Source organism: Geotrypetes seraphini, chromosome 13 (assembly GCF_902459505.1).
Source record: "Geotrypetes seraphini chromosome 13, aGeoSer1.1, whole genome shotgun sequence".
NCBI lineage: Eukaryota > Metazoa > Chordata > Amphibia > Gymnophiona > Dermophiidae > Geotrypetes > Geotrypetes seraphini.
The window spans coordinates 55,769,774-55,790,521 of NC_047096.1; the positions used below are offsets into that span (position 1 = coordinate 55,769,774).

Sequence of the window (20,748 nt, forward strand, 5' to 3'; positions counted from 1 at the left end):
ATTGCCAGGCCATGTCCGGGCATTGCCACTGAATGACTGATTATAGTTTGATTGCTAAAACTTATGTGGTCAGCCCTTGACCGCAAAAGCTGAACCGCTTAAAGATAAGACTGCTATTTGTGTAGCCCAATTTAAGTGGTTTTCTTATGTGGTCAAGGACTTAATAGTGGCACCTCACCACATAAGTGACAACTCCACCCACAGAATGCTTACAAGTTAACCAGTTATGGCTCAGGCACTAACCAGTTAAGAGTTGCTTAATACTGGCAGTTAGGTGTTCTGGGCAATTTAAGCAGCAAAAGCCTCTCCTGCCAAATCGCTCCGAATATCAAGATTCAGATTTATTAAAATTTGTTAACCCACATATCAAATTTCTAAGCGGCATACCATAAAATTAAATTAAAACCATGGGAGTACAAATTTTAGACAAGGACAGACATATATTAAGATACAAGAAGTAAGGGATGGAACTACAAAAAATGCATAGGATATAGAGACGTATAGAGGGAAAAAAAGTCAGCTAGTCTGTCTATTATTATTTTTTATTGTATGAACTCAGGACATAGAGTTGAGATCCTACAAGTCCCTTCTGCAAAAGATAACACGTAGGTTGACTGTGTGATAACTGGAACTGCCCGACTGAGATGCAGGATTATACAGCAAAGGGCATTCCATCTCAATTTTTTAAAAAAGGAGATTACGGAAAGGAGCCTGTGAGAGAAGGCTTCCCAGCACTTTAAGTGGCTCCTTCACTGTCACTGTGAGAGACAGGAGTCCTGAGATTCTTTCATGGTCCTCTTGATTTTAACTGGGATGGAGGGGGAGGCGAAGATGGGCAGCAGGAGAGAAGTGGTGCATTACCCACACACAGAGGGATACTCTGCACCACAGGGAGTTGAGGATTGCTTATTTAGAGTCAGACTAGAACATTAGGAATTCTGGGGCTAAAACACTTGGTCGTGGCTAGCCTCTAATACCCAGTGGCATTTAGCAAGCTAAGTGCTGTTGAATATCGTGTTTAGTGCATAAATCAAAGCCAACTACGGTATGTTGCTGGTGCTCCAGAGGCAAAGTCAGCACATGGCCCTTTAAGGATCAGATTTATTGCATAAATGAGATTGTAGAAAAGTCTGTCCTATTTTATGTTGTAAACTATGTCCACTTAAGTGGGGAGTGTGTGGTGCAGTGGTTAAAGCTATAGCCTCAGCACCCAGAGGTTGTGGGTTCAAATCCCACACTGCTCCTTGTGACCTTGGGCAAGCCATTTAGGCCAGGATTCTCAAAAAATCATTTAAAAAAGTGACAGTCTGCTAATGCAGCCATTTTAATAGCGAATTGAAAAAAGCAAGACATTCTCAAAAAAAATCACGCATGCAAATGAGGTCGACGGACAGCAGTGAAGATTCTCTAAATTTGTGTGTGCCCATTGCTGGCGATAGCGATGGGCACATGCGTAAAAAAAAACCCCCAACACATAACTCCCCCCCCCAACACAACACCAGGAAAGATGTTCAATCTCCTGGCTGCGCGCACCCCCTGCAGCAGGAGAGATGCCCACCCCCTCCCCCTTACCTCTAAGTAGATAACCTGAAGGAAGCGGATTCCCCCCTCCTAGCTGGCCCATGGGAGGGGCCTTAAACAACCTGGGTCAATCAGAGTCTCAGGCCCCTCCCCAGATGTACCAGGAAGGGGCCTAAGGCTCTGATTAGCCCAGACGCCTCATAGGAGGAGCCTTAGGTGTATGGGCCAATCAGAGCCTTAGGCCCCTTCCTGGTGCACTGCGAAGGGGCCTTATACAACTTGGGCCAATCAGAATTGTCAGTTTTGTTAGTGGCCCACCCAATGTATGGTGAAAGGCGTACTGACAAACGCTGGTCTCAGATTCAGTTCCCTCACTGAAGTTTCACCAGGAAGTAGAATCAAATAATAGGCACAGCCAGAGGTGATTGCATAAAGAATATATTATAGAAATAGGCTTACAGAAAAGCAATATTTATAAGCATTACAATTAAGCATTACAATTAAGTAGAGAGCAAAGCAGTTTCCCTGCCTTACATAGTCCAGAAACAAAGAGAGACATAGAAGCTTGCAGTTCTAGGAAGAGCCAGAGAGAGAGAAAAGGGGGATGGTCTAAGCTTCGTGTTCCATAGATAAAGGGAAGGATAGACAGAGAGAGGGAGAGCCAAGACCCCGCTCCTCCAGAGATAGATAGAACAGAGAGGAGGCTTTTATACCTTGGAATCTTATTCTGTGTATAGAAAACTATTGAGCTTCAATAAAAGTTAAATCTTCCCCTCCTTAGTAAACAGCCGAAGAATAGGCTATGGGCATATATGTATTTCCAGTCTGTCTCTGACAATAGTTTCTGATTAAGTTATCTGTGCACCTGGACCCATTGTCCTAAGCACCCTCTTAATCAGACATTAACACCTTTTAGCTAGTCATGATTCAATCAGGGCTACTTAAAACAGTTTCCCTGCCCTCTGGGTCTATCTGCATTCCCATGCCAGAGTCAGATTGATATAATTTCCCATAGGCCTTCGCTGACATAAGTAATGCCAACTGAAAATGCTGAATGGTAGCGATAGCTAGGCTGACATCTCCCATATTTTTTTTATTTTTATTTTTTGAAATGAGGGCAAGCTTGTGGTACCCTTCTTTAAACAGCCAGCTGATAAGAATCTCAGGCCCCTCCCCGGTGCGAGGGAAAGGCCCATTTTGGACAACGCAGACCAACTAGGAGGAGGGAATCCACATCCCTCAGATCAGAGGTAAGGGGGTGTCGGAGGTGGGGGAGGTGTTGTATGGCAGGGGGGTCACTTGGCAGTGGGTGGCGGGGGGGTCACTTGGCCGTGGGAGAGAGTGGGCATATCTTCCATTGCAGGGGGGGCGCACGGCCGTGTGGCAGCAGGCGTTTCTTGGCAGCGGGAGAGAATCGACATCTCTCCTGCTGCTGGAGAGGGGGGAGGGGTGATGTAAGGGGAGAAAATGAGCATTCTCCCTCTGCATCACAACACGGCTTTCTAGCAGTCTCCGACACTGTTATGCTTTTACCGACACCCCTGGACCAGTCACTTATTTTTATCACCAAAAGCCAATGCCGCTTTTCGAAAATGGCTCGGAATTTTTTAAGAATCCGCCAGAGGGCTCATTTCAATGTTGAAAAGTCCATTTGCATGTCATTGTCAGAGACTGCTAGAAAGCTTGATAATCCGCCGCTAAAATGCATACAGGCTAAAAAGCTGGTAAAAAGTTTAGCGACGGCGTTAAAGTTTTGAAAATCTGGGCTTTAATCTCCCTTTGCCAAATAAATAAATAAGTGCTGAATATTGTCATAAGTGGCTAAGTGTTACCCACCTTAAAAATAATAGGATACTCAAAGCCAAAGCCCTCACAGGTCTTGGCTTTGAATATCTGGGAATAACACCTTAGTGGAGATCAAAATGCTCACTGCCAATGGCTGACTATTGAACCTCTGCCTCCAAAGGCCCAAGCTCCAAATACAAGAGCAGAGCGCTCCTAATCTCCATGTTCTTAACAAACCCTCTTCTCTCCAATACCTTCCCAGAAAGGCACTATCAGAGGAGGACTGCCAGCATCCTCTCAGGGCTGAGTGATGCAAGCTGATGTCTGGGAGTGTGTGTGTGGAAGGGGAGCCTACTAAAATTACAGGCAAATGCTATTTTCTAGGTAAAAGAAATCTACTTGTATGAGAAAGAGCAGATGACTGGTGCAGAAACAGCAGAGAGCAGGATTTTCAAGATAACACCAATGCTAGGGTTACCACATGGTTCTAGAGAAAGGATTGAGATATCCGAGTTCTACTTCCGTTGCTTTTTCTGGAGCCATAAGGTAACCCTAACCTTTGCACTCTGCCTCCAGCTGCATCTGGGCCCTACTTTTGGATTTTATCTTTATAAAGGATCTTCTGACCCAGTGGAGCCAATTATTTCAAAACTGCTTTGCCCAAACTACTGTTTCACATTTATAAATGTCATTTTAAACAATACTCTTTCCTCTTTCCCCTCACTAACAAAATCAAGTTAACACATTCTCCTACCAAGTATATAAAGGCAGGTACGAATGTATAACATTAGATTTTCAGTCTAGTATTGTGTTGTCTTAACTACAGAACAACTGCGATCAAAGTGGCCAATCAGCATGGTGACAGGTTTTATTCATTTATTTCATTTATATAGTTACTAGTGTTTAAGCCCGTTACATTAACGGGTGCTAGAGTAGATGTCTATCTTTTTTTTTTTTCTTTGTCTCTCTCTCCTTGGATGCTGTATCATTTTTTCTGTCTCTGTCTCCCTGCCTGCCTATTTCACTGTTGTGCCATGCCTGCCTGTCTCTCTGTGGCCCTCTTCCTATGTCCTTAGTGCCCTCAGTGTCTCCTTCCTATGTTCCCCTCACTGCCTTTCAGACTTTGTCCCACCCCCACCTCCAAAGCCTGCCTGCCTCCCTCCCTCCCATCTCCCTGTACAATAGAACCCTTGAGCAGCATCTTTCCATTTCCCCCACCGCCACTACTGCCGCCGTGCAGCCGACCCCATTGACCCGCCCATCCGACCCTCCCACCGCGAGACGACCGACAAACCTCCTGGCTCCAGTGGCATCTGCAGCATTCTAAATACGCTGCTTCGGGGCCTTCTACTGCCCTGATTTCCTCTGCTGCGTCACCGATGATGTCATGGGAGGGTCAACGGGGGTTTGGATGCGGCGGGAATGGGTGCACGCAGGGGGGAAGGGGGGCGATGACGACAAACAGCGGGCCTTACAGTGAGTCAGGGCGGGTGGAGCGGAGTGGCCAGAGTGTTCCCTGCTGCCGCGTTCTAAAATAGAATTCGGCCACGGATCAGAAAACATGGCGGCAGGGATCACAAAACTAAGTGCGTGCTTAGGGTTTTATTATATAGGATAGTGACAGAGGAACGGACACAATTAAAAATGTAGATTAAGGCTTATCCCTCTAGCAGCCTGGTTCATTTTTTTCCAAATTTGGTAAAACCTGATAATGGGCTCCAATTTTGGTCACTACTGGATTGTTATAAATGGCCTTATCAATCAAGGAAATGAAATGTAGTGGAGGGCTGCAAAACCTGCTGCTGGGCACATCTAAAACGACAAAAACACCCAAAATTTCCATTGAAATCAGGGAAGTCTCAAAAACAAAAACTGTGGAAACGAGACGCATTGCTCTCTACAATATGATGGCCCTTTTTCAATAGCTTTATGTGTAGCAAATGTTGCCGCTGCCCCTTTCCAAAACTATGGAGTGCCAATTAGATACATTGATTCGTGGGTTCCTTTGGTCGGGTCGTCGTCCGCGTCTTTCTTTATATCAGGTGATTTTGCCAATAGCAGGGGGTGGATTGGGGTTGTTACAGTTGAGGTAATTTGTTGAAGTTTGTCATATGCACCACATCCATGATTGGTTTTTCCTGGACTGGGGTAGAGTTACAGTTTTATTTATTTATTATATTTATTTTAAAAATTTCTATACCGTTTATAACTAAACGGTCACAGTATTACATACATGGTTTAATAACAAAATCATCAGGACATACAAATAATCCTAAACATTATTAAAAACTAAAACCATAATAAAAATGATCATGAACAGTTCATCAACTTTGCCAAAAAGGCAATTATTAACTAGAAGAAAGCATCTACAAATAGCTGTGTCTTGAGTAATTTCCTGAACATGCCTTTTACACAGCAGTTTCGTATTTGGCCCACAAGGGAGTCATTTTGCCAGTCTCAACAAGCCTTAGGCTTACATTCGTCTTCAGTAAAGCTAAGACCTTATCACTTTATAGTTATCTTTTACATACTCCTAGGGTGAAGGCTGCTGTCCTGGGGAATCCTTATTATTTTTTACTTGCTCCTTTGAGATCCATCTGGCGACGGATATGTATTTGATTGAAGCTTGATTTTAGGACTACACCTCTTTATTTATTTTTATCTTTATTGATTTTTAATCTAAAACAGTGTCATACAAATGACCAAACAGTAGGTATTACATACATTACACTAATATCTGTACAGGTAACATATATATCATTCAAGATTTTCAGTTATCCTACATATAATAATAACATAATATATAGTATAAATAAAAAATAAAGTTACCCAAATGTCCCCATCAATATTTATTCCCCTCCCTCCAACCCTCCACCCCCATGGATGTGTAAAGGTAAATGAACAAAAGGAAAGATAAGATAAATATTTACCTATTTGTGGTAATGGTTCCTTTTCACCTAGTATAACAGCTACTGGTTTTCAGCCTAAGAGAGGAAGTATCTCCTATCTATATCAGATCTGACTGATGAGGGTACCCTGAAACATTTTCCCAGTTATATACTGTTTATGGTTGGTATTGTTTGGATGTATTTTCTTATATGCAGTTGTGACTTTTTTGCCTACATTGGCATTGTTTGCTAAAGTATATGATACCCTCTCAGAATTGTATTGGTTAGATGCTCAATTGATTGTATCCCTCAAATATTTTAGGAATTCCTTACTGGATCTTTCACCCGCCCTAGACTATGCTAAGGTAGCTCAGGCTAGGAGTGCCGAATTGAAGATTCAACTTCAGAGGCCTCATATACAAAAGTGTTTGAAGCTTCTGTATGATCTTCTTTCTGACATTACCTATTTTGAAATGGGCTATAAGTTTCTTTGTAGACTATATATTGCTCCTTGGCATGCCTATAGGGCAACTCTTGCTTCAGTAGGATCTTGCTTGAAGTGCGGCCACCCTAAACCCACTTTATCTCACATGTCCTTTGGTGCGCCAATTTTGGGGTGTTGTTTTTTCTAAGGTTAGACATACGTGGTACACCAAATGGCATCGTAATAGTTATAGCCTCTTTTGGCTTTTTGATCTTCGATATCCTATTCCTAGAGGCCTTAAAGGCTTTCTTCAAAGAGCAATTTTATCAGGTCTGAAGGTAATATTTTTCCTTTGGATTGAACCCCTGAGCCCTACATATAGTCATTGGCGTTCTCCAATGTTATCAGACTGGGAGCATAGGCAGGGTCGCCAGTTGCTTACTATTTGACAGTCTTACTTGGACACTTTAATACAGGGATCTCAAAGTCCCTCCTTGAGGGCCGCAATCCAGTCAGGTTTTCATGATTTCCCCACTGAATATGCATGAGATCTACTAGCATACAATGAAAGCAGTGCATGCAAATAGATCTCATGCATATTCATTGGGGAAATCCTGAAACCCCGACTGGATTGCGGCCCTCAAGGAGGGACTTTGAGACCCCTGCTCTAACACCATATACCTGCAGTCGCATCTTAATCAATATGCCATGAGTTGATTTCTTGATTGCTCTTGTAATCACAGCCCTGGGATAGGGAGGAAGTTGGGATGATTTGTTTTTATTAATCTTGTTTATTATGCTATTGTTTTGATTGAAAGTTTCTTTTCTTTATTGCTGTTTTTGTAATGTTATTTGTTTTCTTACCTGTATTTTGAAACTCTAATAAATATGATTACAAATAAAACCTAATAATAAATGCTCTTCACAAATAATACAAAATCAATCCAAATAGTGGACCCAACACGGTCCGTGTTTCGGTTAAGAAACCTTCTTCTGGGGTCCGATGGAAATGCACCACAAAATTTAGGATGCATGGAATCATCCAAAAGTGTGTAACATGGGCTGCATCCAAAACACGGACTGTCGGGTAAGCACCACCAGTTTTTGCTCTGATTCATTTGGATTGATTTTGTATTGACTGCATCGCTTTTATTTGTGAAGAACATTTGTTATTAAAACTTTTAATCAAAAACATTGTTTCCACAGACTGGCCTAAATGCTACAACAGCATGACAAAGTGCCATCATCTTGTATCTAAGCACTACAGGGTTCATTTTCAAAGCACAGACATACAAAGTACTTTAGGTTTCTATGGTACTCTCTGTCCAAATGCTTTGAAAATGAGCCTCCATATCTCTAAAGCAGACCAGCAGACCATTTGGACAAGCGGTGTTTTATTGAAAGCTAAACCAATTACAATTCTAGCTGTCGTTGATTCATTGTCTGTCCCTTATTGTGGCAAAAATCCAAAAGACCAGTGTGCAAAGAAATACCACTTTCTTGAGGGAGATGATGGCTGCCAAAGCAAGTATTACCGTAGAACCCAGTCTTTGGGGCACCCTTGGCCAATCAGGTTTTTGCAATATCACTGATGCTTTAGGAAGAGAAATTTATATACTATGGATGATCCTGCCTCTGCATAAACTGGGGTGCTGTCTATCTGGCTGTGTCTTGAGTTGGCTTACTGAAAGCAAAGAGGGGGGCTTGCAAATATTCAGCCTGCAGTGGGCAACATTTTTTAAGCCAACTGCAGTGGTTAAAACATCAGATATCGAGATTCTGGCTGGCTGTGAATATCTGGGTAGTAATGATATTTAGACTGCCAACTGGGTGAATTTAGGATAAAACTTTTTACTTAATGGACTTTTTTATACTGTGGAAGAACTGTTTTATGGTTTCACACTGTTATGATCATTATCAACATTACTTCAGTGCTAGAATCTTTGAGTTAAATGAAATATTGACTTTCAATAAGCATGTGTCAAGTCTTTGTAAAACAGGATATTTTATTTTAAGAAAACTTCATACAGTTAATTCGTTTTTTGATAAAAGTTCTTTCCATACATTAGTTTTATCATTACTGACGATTCGGATTGACTATTGTAATATTGTATTACTTGGGGTTAAGTAATTGTATTATTAAAAGGTTACAAACATGACAGAAGACAACTATCTGCTTATTGACCCATTCGAGATCATGTAGCACCACTGCTGAAAAAATATCACTGGTTCCCTGTTGTTTATCGAATTCGATACAAATAAATTCTACTTTTGTTTAAAACTTTTAAACAGGTCTCTCCTATTTATTTGCTGTTACCATACCATACTCTTCTACAAGACTCCTCAGGTCTTTAATGGACTATAGGATGGACTTACCTAACCCACATTTGGCATTTAGAATGAACATATAATTGTGCTTTTTATTTCAACACCATTCAATTGGAACAATTTACTCTCACATTTACGTGCTGAAGGTTCAATTCAAACATTTAAAGTTCATTTGAAGACCTGGCTTTTTGAACAGGTATTTTCTTCTGCTTCTTGATAAATGGATAATATATATTTGATTCTTAGTGCTCGTTCATCTCCCTGAAATTGTATAGATCTGCCTTATGTTTGGCTTTCCCCCCTTTATGGATTGGAGTTTTATCTTTTCTTGTTTTTTATGTTTTTAGTATTGTAAACTGCACAGTTCTGCGAGTCTGTTTTTAACAGTATAGTAAGTAAATAAATGAAATGAAATATAAATATTGAAACTTAAGTTTAGTCAGTTGTGGCTACCCTCAACTGCCATCACTGTAGAACAAGCCTTTCTGCTCACATTCTCTGGGGGTTTTGCTGCTTTTGGCCTTAATCTCCCTCACCTCTTCAGGTGGAAGCAGAGGAACCGAAGCACCGGCGGGCTTGGGAGGAAGGTGCAGCTCATGCAGGTCAGCAGCTGCCAGCAGCGCAGACTCCCTTGCTCATTAGGACTAGGCACATCCGTTGTCTGCTTAATCAGCTGGCAGTAGATCTCATCCCGGAGCAGCCGCAGGTCCAGGCCCGTCTGCAGCACACCCTGGATTATGGGCACAGGGTCCCGCGCCATCTCCAGCTGCTGTAGGGAGTTAAAAATCTTCACCGCCTCATCACGCAATGCAGAATAACCCTTTAAGCTGGGTACTGTCAGTGAAAAGAGGGAAAGGGGGCAATTAGTGGTATCCAGCTTCAGGATGGCAGATAGAGAAGTGCAGCCAGTAACAGCATCAAACAGTCCAATTAATGTTAAAAAAAATTATATTTTAAATATATTTAAATTAGCTCAGAGTGAAAGAATCCTGTAAAAATAAAAAAAATAAAATAAAAATTGCAGCCCACTACCCTTAATTATAGCAGAATAAAAAGCATCCTAATATAACAGAGTTGAAATGTGGCTGAAATGAATCTCAGCTTACACCTGGGATGTTGGTGCTGAAGGTTGGCCGGCCAGCCAGCAAGCTATTCAGGAAGGACGGACTCCACCTCAGCAGAGGCAGAACGAGGCTACTTGCAAGCAACATCAAGAGAGAAGTTGAAAAGTTTTTAAACTAGTAAGAAGGGGAAAGCCCACAATCGACCGAGAGAGAGAGAGTCGATGGTTCGGGAACCAGTATACCCAAAGGGTACCGTGCGGGAAGACTCACCGGATTACAGGCAAGACAGATCTAAAGGGACATAAGAGGGAAGGAAATGCAAGAAAGGAATAGGCCGCAAACTCAAGTGTATGTACATGAACGAAAGGAAAATAAGGAATAAGGTGGGTGAATTAGAAGCTATGGCACAAAAAGATAACGTGGACATCATCGGCATCACGGAAATATGGTGGACTGAGGAAAACGTCTGGGACACTGTGCTACTGGGATACAAACTATACCGCAGAGACAGAGTGGCTCAAAAAGGTGGGGGCATTGCCATATACGTCAAAGAGGGAATTGAATCTACTGGAGAGAACACGCCACAACAGATGGATAAGTTAGAGTCTTTATGGGTCAAAATTCCGAGAACAAATGGACTGGAAATGAAGATCGGCATCTACTACCGACCCCCAGGGTAGTCCGAAGAAATTGATGGAGAAATGATGGACGAGATTAAATGCAACTGCAAGGGAGGCATTGCAGTTATCATGGGTGACTTCAACTTTCCGGGGATAGACTGGAACCTAGGCACCTCCGACTGCGCTAGGGAGACCAAGTTCCTGGATGCTGTATGCGATTGCTTCCTGGAACAACTTGTCAAGGAAAATACAAGAGGAAATGCAATTCTGGACTTAATTCTAAATGTACTGCGAGGACTGGCACAAGGTGTAGAAGTAGAAGGGATGCTGGGAAACAGCGATCACAATATGATCCGCTTTGACCTGGACACAGGGGCAAAACATCAGGTCCAAAACGACAGCCACGGTACTGAACTTCCGAAAAGGGAATTACGAAGGGATGAGACTCATGGTGGGGAAGAAGATTAAGAAGAGGATAAGCACTGTAAAAATGCTAGAGCAAGCTTGGTCCCTTTTTAAGGACACAGTCACCAAAGCGCAAAATCTACATATACCACATATCAACCAGGGTTCCAAGAGGAAAAAGAACAAGAAACCAGCGTGGCTCACTGTAGAGGTGAAAGAAGTGATCAGAGACAAAAAAACTTCATTTAAGGAATGGAAAAGGTCAAGAACAGACGAAACCTGGAATAAGCACAAACAACATCAACGCAGGTGCCATAAGGCGGTAAAAGGGGCCAAAGGAGACTACGAGGAAAAAATAGCCAAGGAGGCGAAAAACTTCAAGCCATTCTTTCGATATATTAAGAGGAAACGACCCATGAAGGAAGCGTGGGACCACTGGAGTGCTAAAGGAGGACAAAGCAATCATTGACAAACTTAACACATGCTTTCCGTCTGTATTTACCGAAGAGGATATACACAGTATACGGGAACTCATCGGGCTATATTCTGGAAACAAAGACGAGAAACTGACAGGGTTGACAGTCAGTCTAGAAGAGGTATGCAGGCAGATCGATAGGCTTAAGAGCGATTAAAAAATTCCCGGGACCGGATGGCATCCATCCGAGGGTCATCAAGGAACTGAAAGGAACTATAGCTGAACTGCTTCAACTAATAGCCCATCTGTCGATCAAATCGGGAAAGATTCCGGAAGACTGGAAGGTGGCGAATGTTACGCCGATCTTCAAAAAAAGGTTCGAGGGGAAATCCGGGAAACTACAGACCGGTGAGTCTGACCTCGGTACCAGGAAAGATGGTAGAGGTGCTGATAAAGGACCGCATCATTGATCACCTTGATGGACATGGTCTGATGAGGACCAGCCAGCACGGTTTCAGCAAAGGCAGATCTTGTTTGACAAACTTGCTGCACTTCTTTGAGGGAGTAAATAGGCAGATAGACAAGGGCGACCTAGTCAACATTGTATATCTGGATTTTCAGAAGGCGTTCGACAAGGTTCCGCATGAACAATTACTTCAGAAAATTGCAAGCCATGGAATCGAGGATGAAATACTCATGTGGATTAAAAACTGGCTGGAGCATAGGAAACAGAGAGTGGGGGTAAATGGACAATACTCGGACTGGAAGAGCATCACCAGTGGGGTGCCGCAGGGCTTGGTGAATGGAACCGTGTTCTTCAACATCTTTATAAATGATCTGGACATTGGTATGACGAGTGAGGTGATTAAATTTGCAGATGATACAAAGCTATTCAGAGTAGTGAAGACACAAGGGGATTGCGAAGATCTGCAACGTAACATAATCAAGCTCGACAAATGGGCATTGACATGGCAAATGAGGTTCAACATGGATAAGTGTAAATTGATGCATATCGGTAAAATCTCATGCACGAATGCAGGATGTCTGGGGTGGTACTTGGAGAGACCTACCAGGAAAGAGACTTGGAAATTCTGATCGACAAGTTGATGAAGCAGTCCGCGCAATGTGCGGCGGTGGCAAAAATGGCGAACAGAATGCTAGGAATGATAAAGAAGGGGATCACGAACAGATGGAAGAAGGTTATCATGCCGCTGTACCAGACCACGGTGCGCCCTCACCTGGAGTACTGCATCCAGCACTGGTCGCCATACATGAAGAAGGACACGGTACTACTCAAAAGGGTCCAGAGAAGAGCGACTAAAATGGATAAGGGGCTGGAGGAGTTGCTCTACAGTGAGATACTGGAGAAACTGGGCCTCTTCTCCCTTGAAAACAGGAGAATGAGGGGGGACATGATCGAAACATTCAAAATACTGAAGGAAGTAGACTTAGCAGATAAAGACAGATTGTTCACCCTCTCCAAGGTAGGGAGAACGAGAGGGCACTCTCTAAAGTTGAAAAGAGATAGATTCTGTACAAATGTAAGGAAGTTCTTCTTCACCCAGAGAGTGGTAGAAAACTGAAACGCTCTGCCGGAGTCTGTTATAGGGGAAAATACCCTCCAGGGATTCACGACAAAGTTGGACAAGTTCCTGCTAAACTGGGACGTACGCAGGTAAGGCTGGACTCATTTAGAGCACTGGTCTTTGATCTGGGGGCCGCCGCGTGAGCGGACTGCTGAGCACGATGGACCACTGGTCTGACCCAGCAGCGGCAATTCTTATGTTCTCCCTTCTACCCTAGGACCATACACTTTATGAAAATAGGCAGCTGCCTTTAGACCCTTCGTTCTGCTACATTTTCAGATATTTGATCTGGCCCACAAATTCTAGAAGTTAGCCAGTACCCCACTTTGAAAATTCACCCCATTAATTTTACCTTTGATCTCTTCTCTGCATGGAGCAGCTGGAAAAAAAAATCTCTGGCCTAGAACACTCATTTGAAAGATCTCTGGAGCCAGTTTGATCAAAACCATCAAAACCAGCAACAAACAGGCATTTTTTTCCAGCATCATTACAGCTTCTCTATTGTTAGGATATTCAGCATTGCTTTGGATTGAGGAGAAAGGATCTTTGACCCAATTTAGCACTTCAAATAAAATTATAATTAGTACAACTCTGCATTATAAAAAAGAGAAAGACACATCAAATGAGAATAAAGAAGAGGAGAAAATTATTTTGGATTACGGATGTAAGTAACGAAGAAAAGCCAGATACAGAAGTTGTTTTGGGAACACAAAGTCTCTGTATGGACAATATGCCTGTGGACCAAAGCTTAGATCACATCCTAAAAGCCAACACATTCCCACCAACATGTGCAATGCAGAAAGAATGTGTGTGTTTAGAAAAAGAATATATTTAGCAGTTAGAAAGCATTTTCCTTGCCATCTATTAAAGTAAAACAGTGAAAAGCAGACAGAGAGAGAGTAAGATTGGATGCGGTTGCACAAGTCTCTAGCCTATGGTATCCTCCCTTCTATAAGATGGAATGCCCCAGGGCTAGTTGCGGGGGGCGATTGGAGGACATGGGAAAATGAGAGCAACATCCATCCAGTTTTGGGTATTATTCAGACAGTTAGATGGAGATAAAGACCATTATTTGTCAGCAGATCAGAAGCTCTAGAGCAAGAGGTCAGGATATGAAGGGGGTCGATTTAAGAACATTAGCAAATAATTCTTCACAGAGAAAGGGGTAGGTGCACAGAATGGCCTTCAAGGGATGGTGACAATTGCAAAAGAAAACCTGTGAAGATTAAACCTGAAACTAAGTAGGGGGGTGCAGTGCTGCAACAAGACGGACAATAAGCAGATTAGATAATACTTTGTGGTCCTTACCCACCATCCTAATGTAGGTTTCTACGATAAATAGTCAAACTTAATATTTCAGCAATTGGTATGAGTGACTAGACAGCTGCTGAAAGTGTAAAGACCATTTTCGGAATCTATATCTATATCACTCAAGTGGAGAGGTGGCCTAGTGATTAGGGCTGCAACCTCAGCACCCTGAGTTTGTAGGTTCAAATCTCATGCTGCTCCTTGTGACCCTGGGCAAGTCACCTAATACCTCATTGCCCCAGGTACATTAGTCAGATTGTGAGCCCAGTGGGATAGATAGGGAGAAATACTTGAGTACTTAAATGTAAACCACTTAGGTTATAAACGTTGTATAAATACTAAAATAAATAAATTATATGACGGAGTTATTCCTCGTTTGCTCTCTAAAGTCAAGTCAAATATTTCAAGTCTAAAATTACTCTTCTAGAATTTTATTTTGTTTACCCATGGTCCTTCAAGCTATGGATGCCAGCTCTCCCTCTCTCAATTCACCTTAAAAATTACCTTTTTCAAACTCTCTCCCATTAATTTGTGACCCCCACTACCTTTCTCCTCCACTATATTCTCATTGGAGTTTTCAAATAATGATATGTGTGGTTGCTTGCCATTTCATGGCATACACAGCAATTACATGGGCCATTAGAAAGAGCCTAGTTATGCCCATTAATCCCACTTTCCCTTGATGACAGTATTAGAAATCCAAAAGCTTACAACCACCTAACATTCACCCCCCCATCAGTCATCTTCCAAAGAACTGGACAACTTCAAGTATCTCTTTTGCTGGTTGATAGAATGCACAGAAGAGATCTTGAGTGAAGGGACTTCTACACGCACCAGGACGTGCAACATCATTGTCTCTGTACGAGAGGATAGAGGAAGTTGTCCTGGCTACATTCAAGAGCAGGTGGGGTAAACCCTGGATAACAAGAACTTCAGCAGAGAAGATGATTTGCTTGAACTAGAACAGTTGATCAGGGGAGATACCTTTCAATTCCAAACTTCAACCCTCCTTCTAAGAACCAATATCTGTCTTGCGTATCATTTCTTCTGTAATTTCTTTCTGTAAATTGGGGTATGTAATCAGACATTTGTGATACAGTGAAAATTGAAAATATTGGGGGTCTAGTTGGACAGTACCCTTAGTATGAAGGATCAGATACTTTCTGCAGTAAAATCTGATTTTTTTTTTCAGTTGCGGTTGCTGAGAAGACTAAAGCCAGTGATGTCGATATTTGATTTTCGCATTGTGCTGCAGGCAGTAGTCATTTTGAAATTAGACTATTGCAATGCCCTTTATCTCAAGATTACAACCATACAATGTAAAGCTCTGCAGATGATTCAAAATGCTGCTGCATGGTTGATTTGTGGTCTGAGAAAATTCGACCATATAACTCCGTGGTTGAAAAAACTTCATTGGCTGCCTGTACAATCACGTATTATTTTTAAGACAATAGTGTTGGTGTTCAAGGTCATTCACCAAAGGATTCCATGTTATTTGTCACAGGCTATGGCACTTTATAGGTCACTCATAGCATTGTGATCTGAGGGGGCAGTACGATTGTTATTGGCAGGTTTCTCAGCAGTGCACTATGAGAGTATTAGGTCTTCCACTATCTCTTTCTTGGGAGTAATGCTGTGGAATAAGTTGACTGGACCACTAAGAGCTCTTGTAGATTTTCAGACGTTTAAGAAACTTCAGAAGACTACATTATTTGTAAAAGCATTTCAATAAATGTCTTTTCTGGGTTATGAATGTTTCTGTATTGATACACTGTCGAATACTGTAAAATATGGTCTTTATTTATTTTCGATTTCTATTCTGTTCTCCCAGAAGCTCAGAACGGGTTACAAATTGACATTCACAATCGTTTGAAAACAGACTAGTCATGACAACAAATAGGTTACAGTACAATCACAGATCTTTTTCTAGAGACCAGACTGGTCATAGTGGAGAGACTTGGAGAAGTATATTGGATGTGAAGGAACTGTTGTTATTGTTTGTATAATATGTGCTGTATATTTCTTATTTTTATATGATTGGTTTTTGTTTTGAAAAACCACCTAGTTATAGGCGGTTAAGAAATCTTTTAAATAAATAAATAATTTACTCCCCCCCCCCACCTGAGCACAGGCTATTGATGCACCTTCTTGTCTAGTTCGTCTGTCTTGACTAGACTGTAAGCTCTTTTGAGCAGGGACAGTCTCTTCTGTATTTTGATGTACAGCGCTAGTAGCACTATAGAAATGATTAGTAATAGTAGATGCCATTTCTTTTTATTTTTATTTTTTTTGTGGGGGGGTTGAGTTCATGTCTTCTTCTGGGAGAACATATTATCACTTCCAGGATTTCTTTTCATCTTCCCCTGATCTGCACTAGGAAGCTGAAGGCTGATCATAATGAATTTCTGGTGTTTCTGCTATATGTTCCTGGTCAGTGTCTTTTCACATTAGATGCCATAAACTCGTGTTCAAGTCCTTGCAAGTTGATAATCATCATCAAGTTTTCATGACAGAATACAGAACTAGATTTATTCTGCGCAGTATAAATTCGATGTTGTCACCATTGTCGCATCAAACATGATCCTCTGCTTCCAACTCTGCCCATCTGCTGCTGCCCTAAAATGTTCCATTTGGCAAAACTATTATCAAATTCTAAATTAAAATATCAGAGGCAAGACTAAGGTGGTCTCTCGAGCTGCACTGCAATTCTTCCTCTGGAAAAACACATCTGTTTGAAGAACATGGAGGTAGGAGGATAAGTCGACCAGTCTAGCAATCCAAATGATTGGCTTTCTGAAATGCAGGTGGTTTTATAACTTCGTTAATTAAAATCTCTCCTTCCCTTGCCTTTGTCCTCATGTGTTTTTGCCTCCTTTTCCTCCACCCATCCCCCAATAGTCAATTCTTAATATGACAAAACATGGTATGATGAGACCTAGCATGGCAAGTATAGTACAGAGAAACATGATGACAAATAAAGGCCAAATGGCTCATCCACAATAACCATTATCTCTTCCTCTCTCTAAGAGATTCCACGTGCCTATCCCAGGCTTTCTTGAAATCAGACAGTCTCCGTCTCCACCACCTCTTCCGAGAGACTGTTCCATGCATCTACCACCCTTTCTGTAAAAGAGTATTTCTTTAGATTACTCCAGAGCCTATCACCTCTTAACGTCATCTTATGCCCTCTCATTGTAGAGTTTCCTTTCAAATTAAAGAGACTTGACTCAAGCACATTTACATTACGTAGGTATTTAAACGTCTCTATCATATCTTCCCTCTCCTGCCTTTCCTCCAAAATATACAGATTAAGATTTTTAATAGAGAATGACATGGGGAAAAAATTTATCACCATTCCCGCCTCGTCCTCTTGAGCTCATCCCCGTTCCATCCCCGCAAGCTCAGTCCCCATCCCTGCCCCATCCCAATCCCGCAAACTGTCATATCTCATCCGCACAAGTCTCGAATAGTTATGATTTTAAACTGAACTTATTTTATTAAAGTATAAAAAGAGACAATATTCTGTACAATTGTCATTTTATAATACACAAATAATACAAAGCAAGGATCAACAAAACCCCTGTCTCCCCTCCCTGTCACAAATATCCCCTCCACTACTGTAAAAACTGAACAAACCAAATGACTACAGAATGCTACATAGAAAAATCAAGCTAATAGAATACTTCAATCACACATAACAGGAATAGTGTTAGGGGAGAGCAACTAGGGCAACTGCCCCCTGGTCAGAGAGAGAGCCCTAAGCCAGCTGGAAGTTAAAGAAGCACAGCCTGGGCTTTGCGGTCCCCAGTTATGTCTAATACCAGATCTAGCAGGATACATATTTCAGATCTGAAATATTCTAATCACAAAATATAAAATAAATTAATTTTTCTCTACCTTTTGTTGTCTGGTAATTTTATTCTTCAAATCACATTGGTCTCAGGCTTTAGTTTTAGGTTCCTTCTATCTTCATCATGGCATGGCTGGCTCCTGAAGGTAAAATAGGTGCAAGAGGAGATGGGGAGGAGATGCTGAGTCCGACACAGGCACAATTTTTTACCACAGGAGCAAGACTTCACCGTTCCCACGGGGCGGTAAAAGGTCTTGTCCCCATTCCCGTAGGGAGGTGAAAGGTCTTGTTCCCATTCCTGTGGTAAACCAGTTGCAAATGTCTCCATTCCTGCGGATTTACTACGGTGATCACGGTAAACAGTCCCCGTGTCATTCTCTAATCTTTAAGTTTGTCCCCATATGCCTTATGATGAAGACCACGCACCATTTTAGTAGCCTTCCTCTGGACTGACTACATCCTTTTATATTTTTTGAAGGTGCGGTCTCTAGAATTGTACACAATATTCTAAATGAGGTCTCTCAAAGTCTTATATAGGGGCATCAATATCTCCTTTTTCCTACTGACCATACCTCTTCCCATGCAGCCTAGCATCCTTCTAAGCTTTCGCCGCCACCTTTTCAACCTGTTTGGCCACCTTAAGATTATCACATTCAATCACACCCAAGTCCCGCTCTTCTGTCGTGCACATAAGTTCTTCACCCCCTAAACTGTACCACTTCCTTAGGATTTTGCAGCCCAAATGCATGATCTTGCATTTCTTAATATTAAATTTTAGCTGCCAAACTTCAGATCATTCTTCAAGCTTTACTAGGTCTTTCTTCATGTTATTTATACCATCCGAGATATATACTCTATTGCAGATTTTGGTATCATCCACAAAGAGGCAAATGTTACCTGACAGCATAGTATGGCAAAACACAGCATAGCATGGCAAAAACAGCATGGCAAACTTAATATTACAAAGCATGGCTAGCATAGTATGACACAGCTTGACAAAAATGGTAAGGCCAGCATGCATGACAAAACATAGTATGGAAGACATGGAATGGTAAACATTGTGTGGCAAACATGCCCGGGAGATCGTAGCATGACAATTATAGTATGACAAATATCATTTATAGTATAGTACAGTGGGATAAAGATGGTAAACAGTGTGACAGAGTGTGGAAGAGCAACATATGAGAAAACATGGCATGGTCAGATATAAGACCCAGCACATGGCAGTGGAGGGTCAGGGCACTTTGTCATTTTTCTCTGTTTCTATGAAAGATGGCTAGTGGACATAAAGAAGACCATGGAGAGCATTAAGATAAAAATAAAAAGCAAAAGCAGACAAGAGACACTAGGACCAAAGCAATGCTCAGACAACAAAGCTAGAAATGTAATTTTTTCTGAAATTATTAACTGTTATAGGTCAAGTTTAGGAAATAAATGATACAGGGACAAAATTTTCCCCATTCCCGTCAGTTCTTTTCCTGCCTATGTCCCATTCCTGCAAGCTCCATCCTCATTTGCATAAGCCTCAAACATTTGAAAATCATAAGTGCAGTTAAGGCAGAGTTTACAGGAATGGGGCAGGAACAAAACTCGTAGGGGCGGGACAGGGAAATTCAGTTCCTGGAGGAATGGGGGCAAATTTGTCCCCATGTCATTCTCTAATATGCATCTTCCCCCTCCCTTGGGAGTGATAGTGTTATAGAAAGGCCTCCATTTAAATTTTTCCATCCAGGGCCAATTCAATCCTAGGTATGTCACTGGATCCAAAAATGTCACCTTCAGTGTGTTTGGACACCAAAGCTAATCTTCAGAAGACTCATATGTAAAGTTCTGCCAAACTGTGGGGACAAGCCCCATTCTCCCAGGTCACTGGACTGAAATGATATCAAATAAGCCCAAGGATAGGATTCGGTTTCCTTTTGTCATGGACTGAACCAGAAATGGTTTTCAAGGGTGATGATGCGGAGGAACTGAAATAAATCTCGGTGAATCTGGAAAATGTACTGAGCCAAATCGACAAGTTAAAAAGTGATAAATCGCCAGGACCGGATAGTATACATCCCAGGGTGCTAAAAGAACTCAAACATGAAATTGCTGTCCTGCTGTTAGTGATCTATAACCTGTCGCTAAAATCATCTGTAGTACCTGAAGATTGGAGGGTGGCCAATGTTACACCGATTTTTAAAAAGGGCTCCAGGGGAGATCTGGGAAATTACAGACCGGTAAGCCTCACTTCGGTGCCGGGCAAAATGTTAGAAACAATTATAAAAAATAAAATTGTGGAACACGTAGACAAACATGATTTAATGAGACGGAGTCAGCATGGATTCAGCCGAGGGAGATCTTGCCTCAAAATTTGCTTGACTTCTTTGAAGGTTTGAATAAACATGTGGATAAAAGTGAGCCGGTTGATATAGTGTATCTAGATTTTCAGAAAGCTTTTGATAAAGTTCCTCATGAGGGGCTCCTGAGAAAATTGAAGTGTCATGGGATAGGTGGCAAAGTTCAGTTGTGGATTGGGAATTGGTTATCGGATAGAAAACAGAGGGTAGGG

At 41.8% G+C, this 20,748-nt stretch overlaps 1 protein-coding gene across 3 annotated transcripts in view; it reads right to left on the bottom strand.

The window, feature by feature from the left end:
• PLEKHH3 (pleckstrin homology, MyTH4 and FERM domain containing H3) overlaps positions 1-20,748 on the bottom strand; it is a 187,654-nt gene that overhangs the window by 34,068 nt on the left and 132,838 nt on the right. For all 3 annotated transcript variants that reach the window (XM_033918211.1, XM_033918207.1, XM_033918212.1), the window contains one exon: positions 9,483-9,780. In XM_033918211.1, coding sequence (XP_033774102.1) covers positions 9,483-9,780 — 298 coding nt within the window. The remainder of the gene's footprint in view (positions 1-9,482; positions 9,781-20,748) is intronic.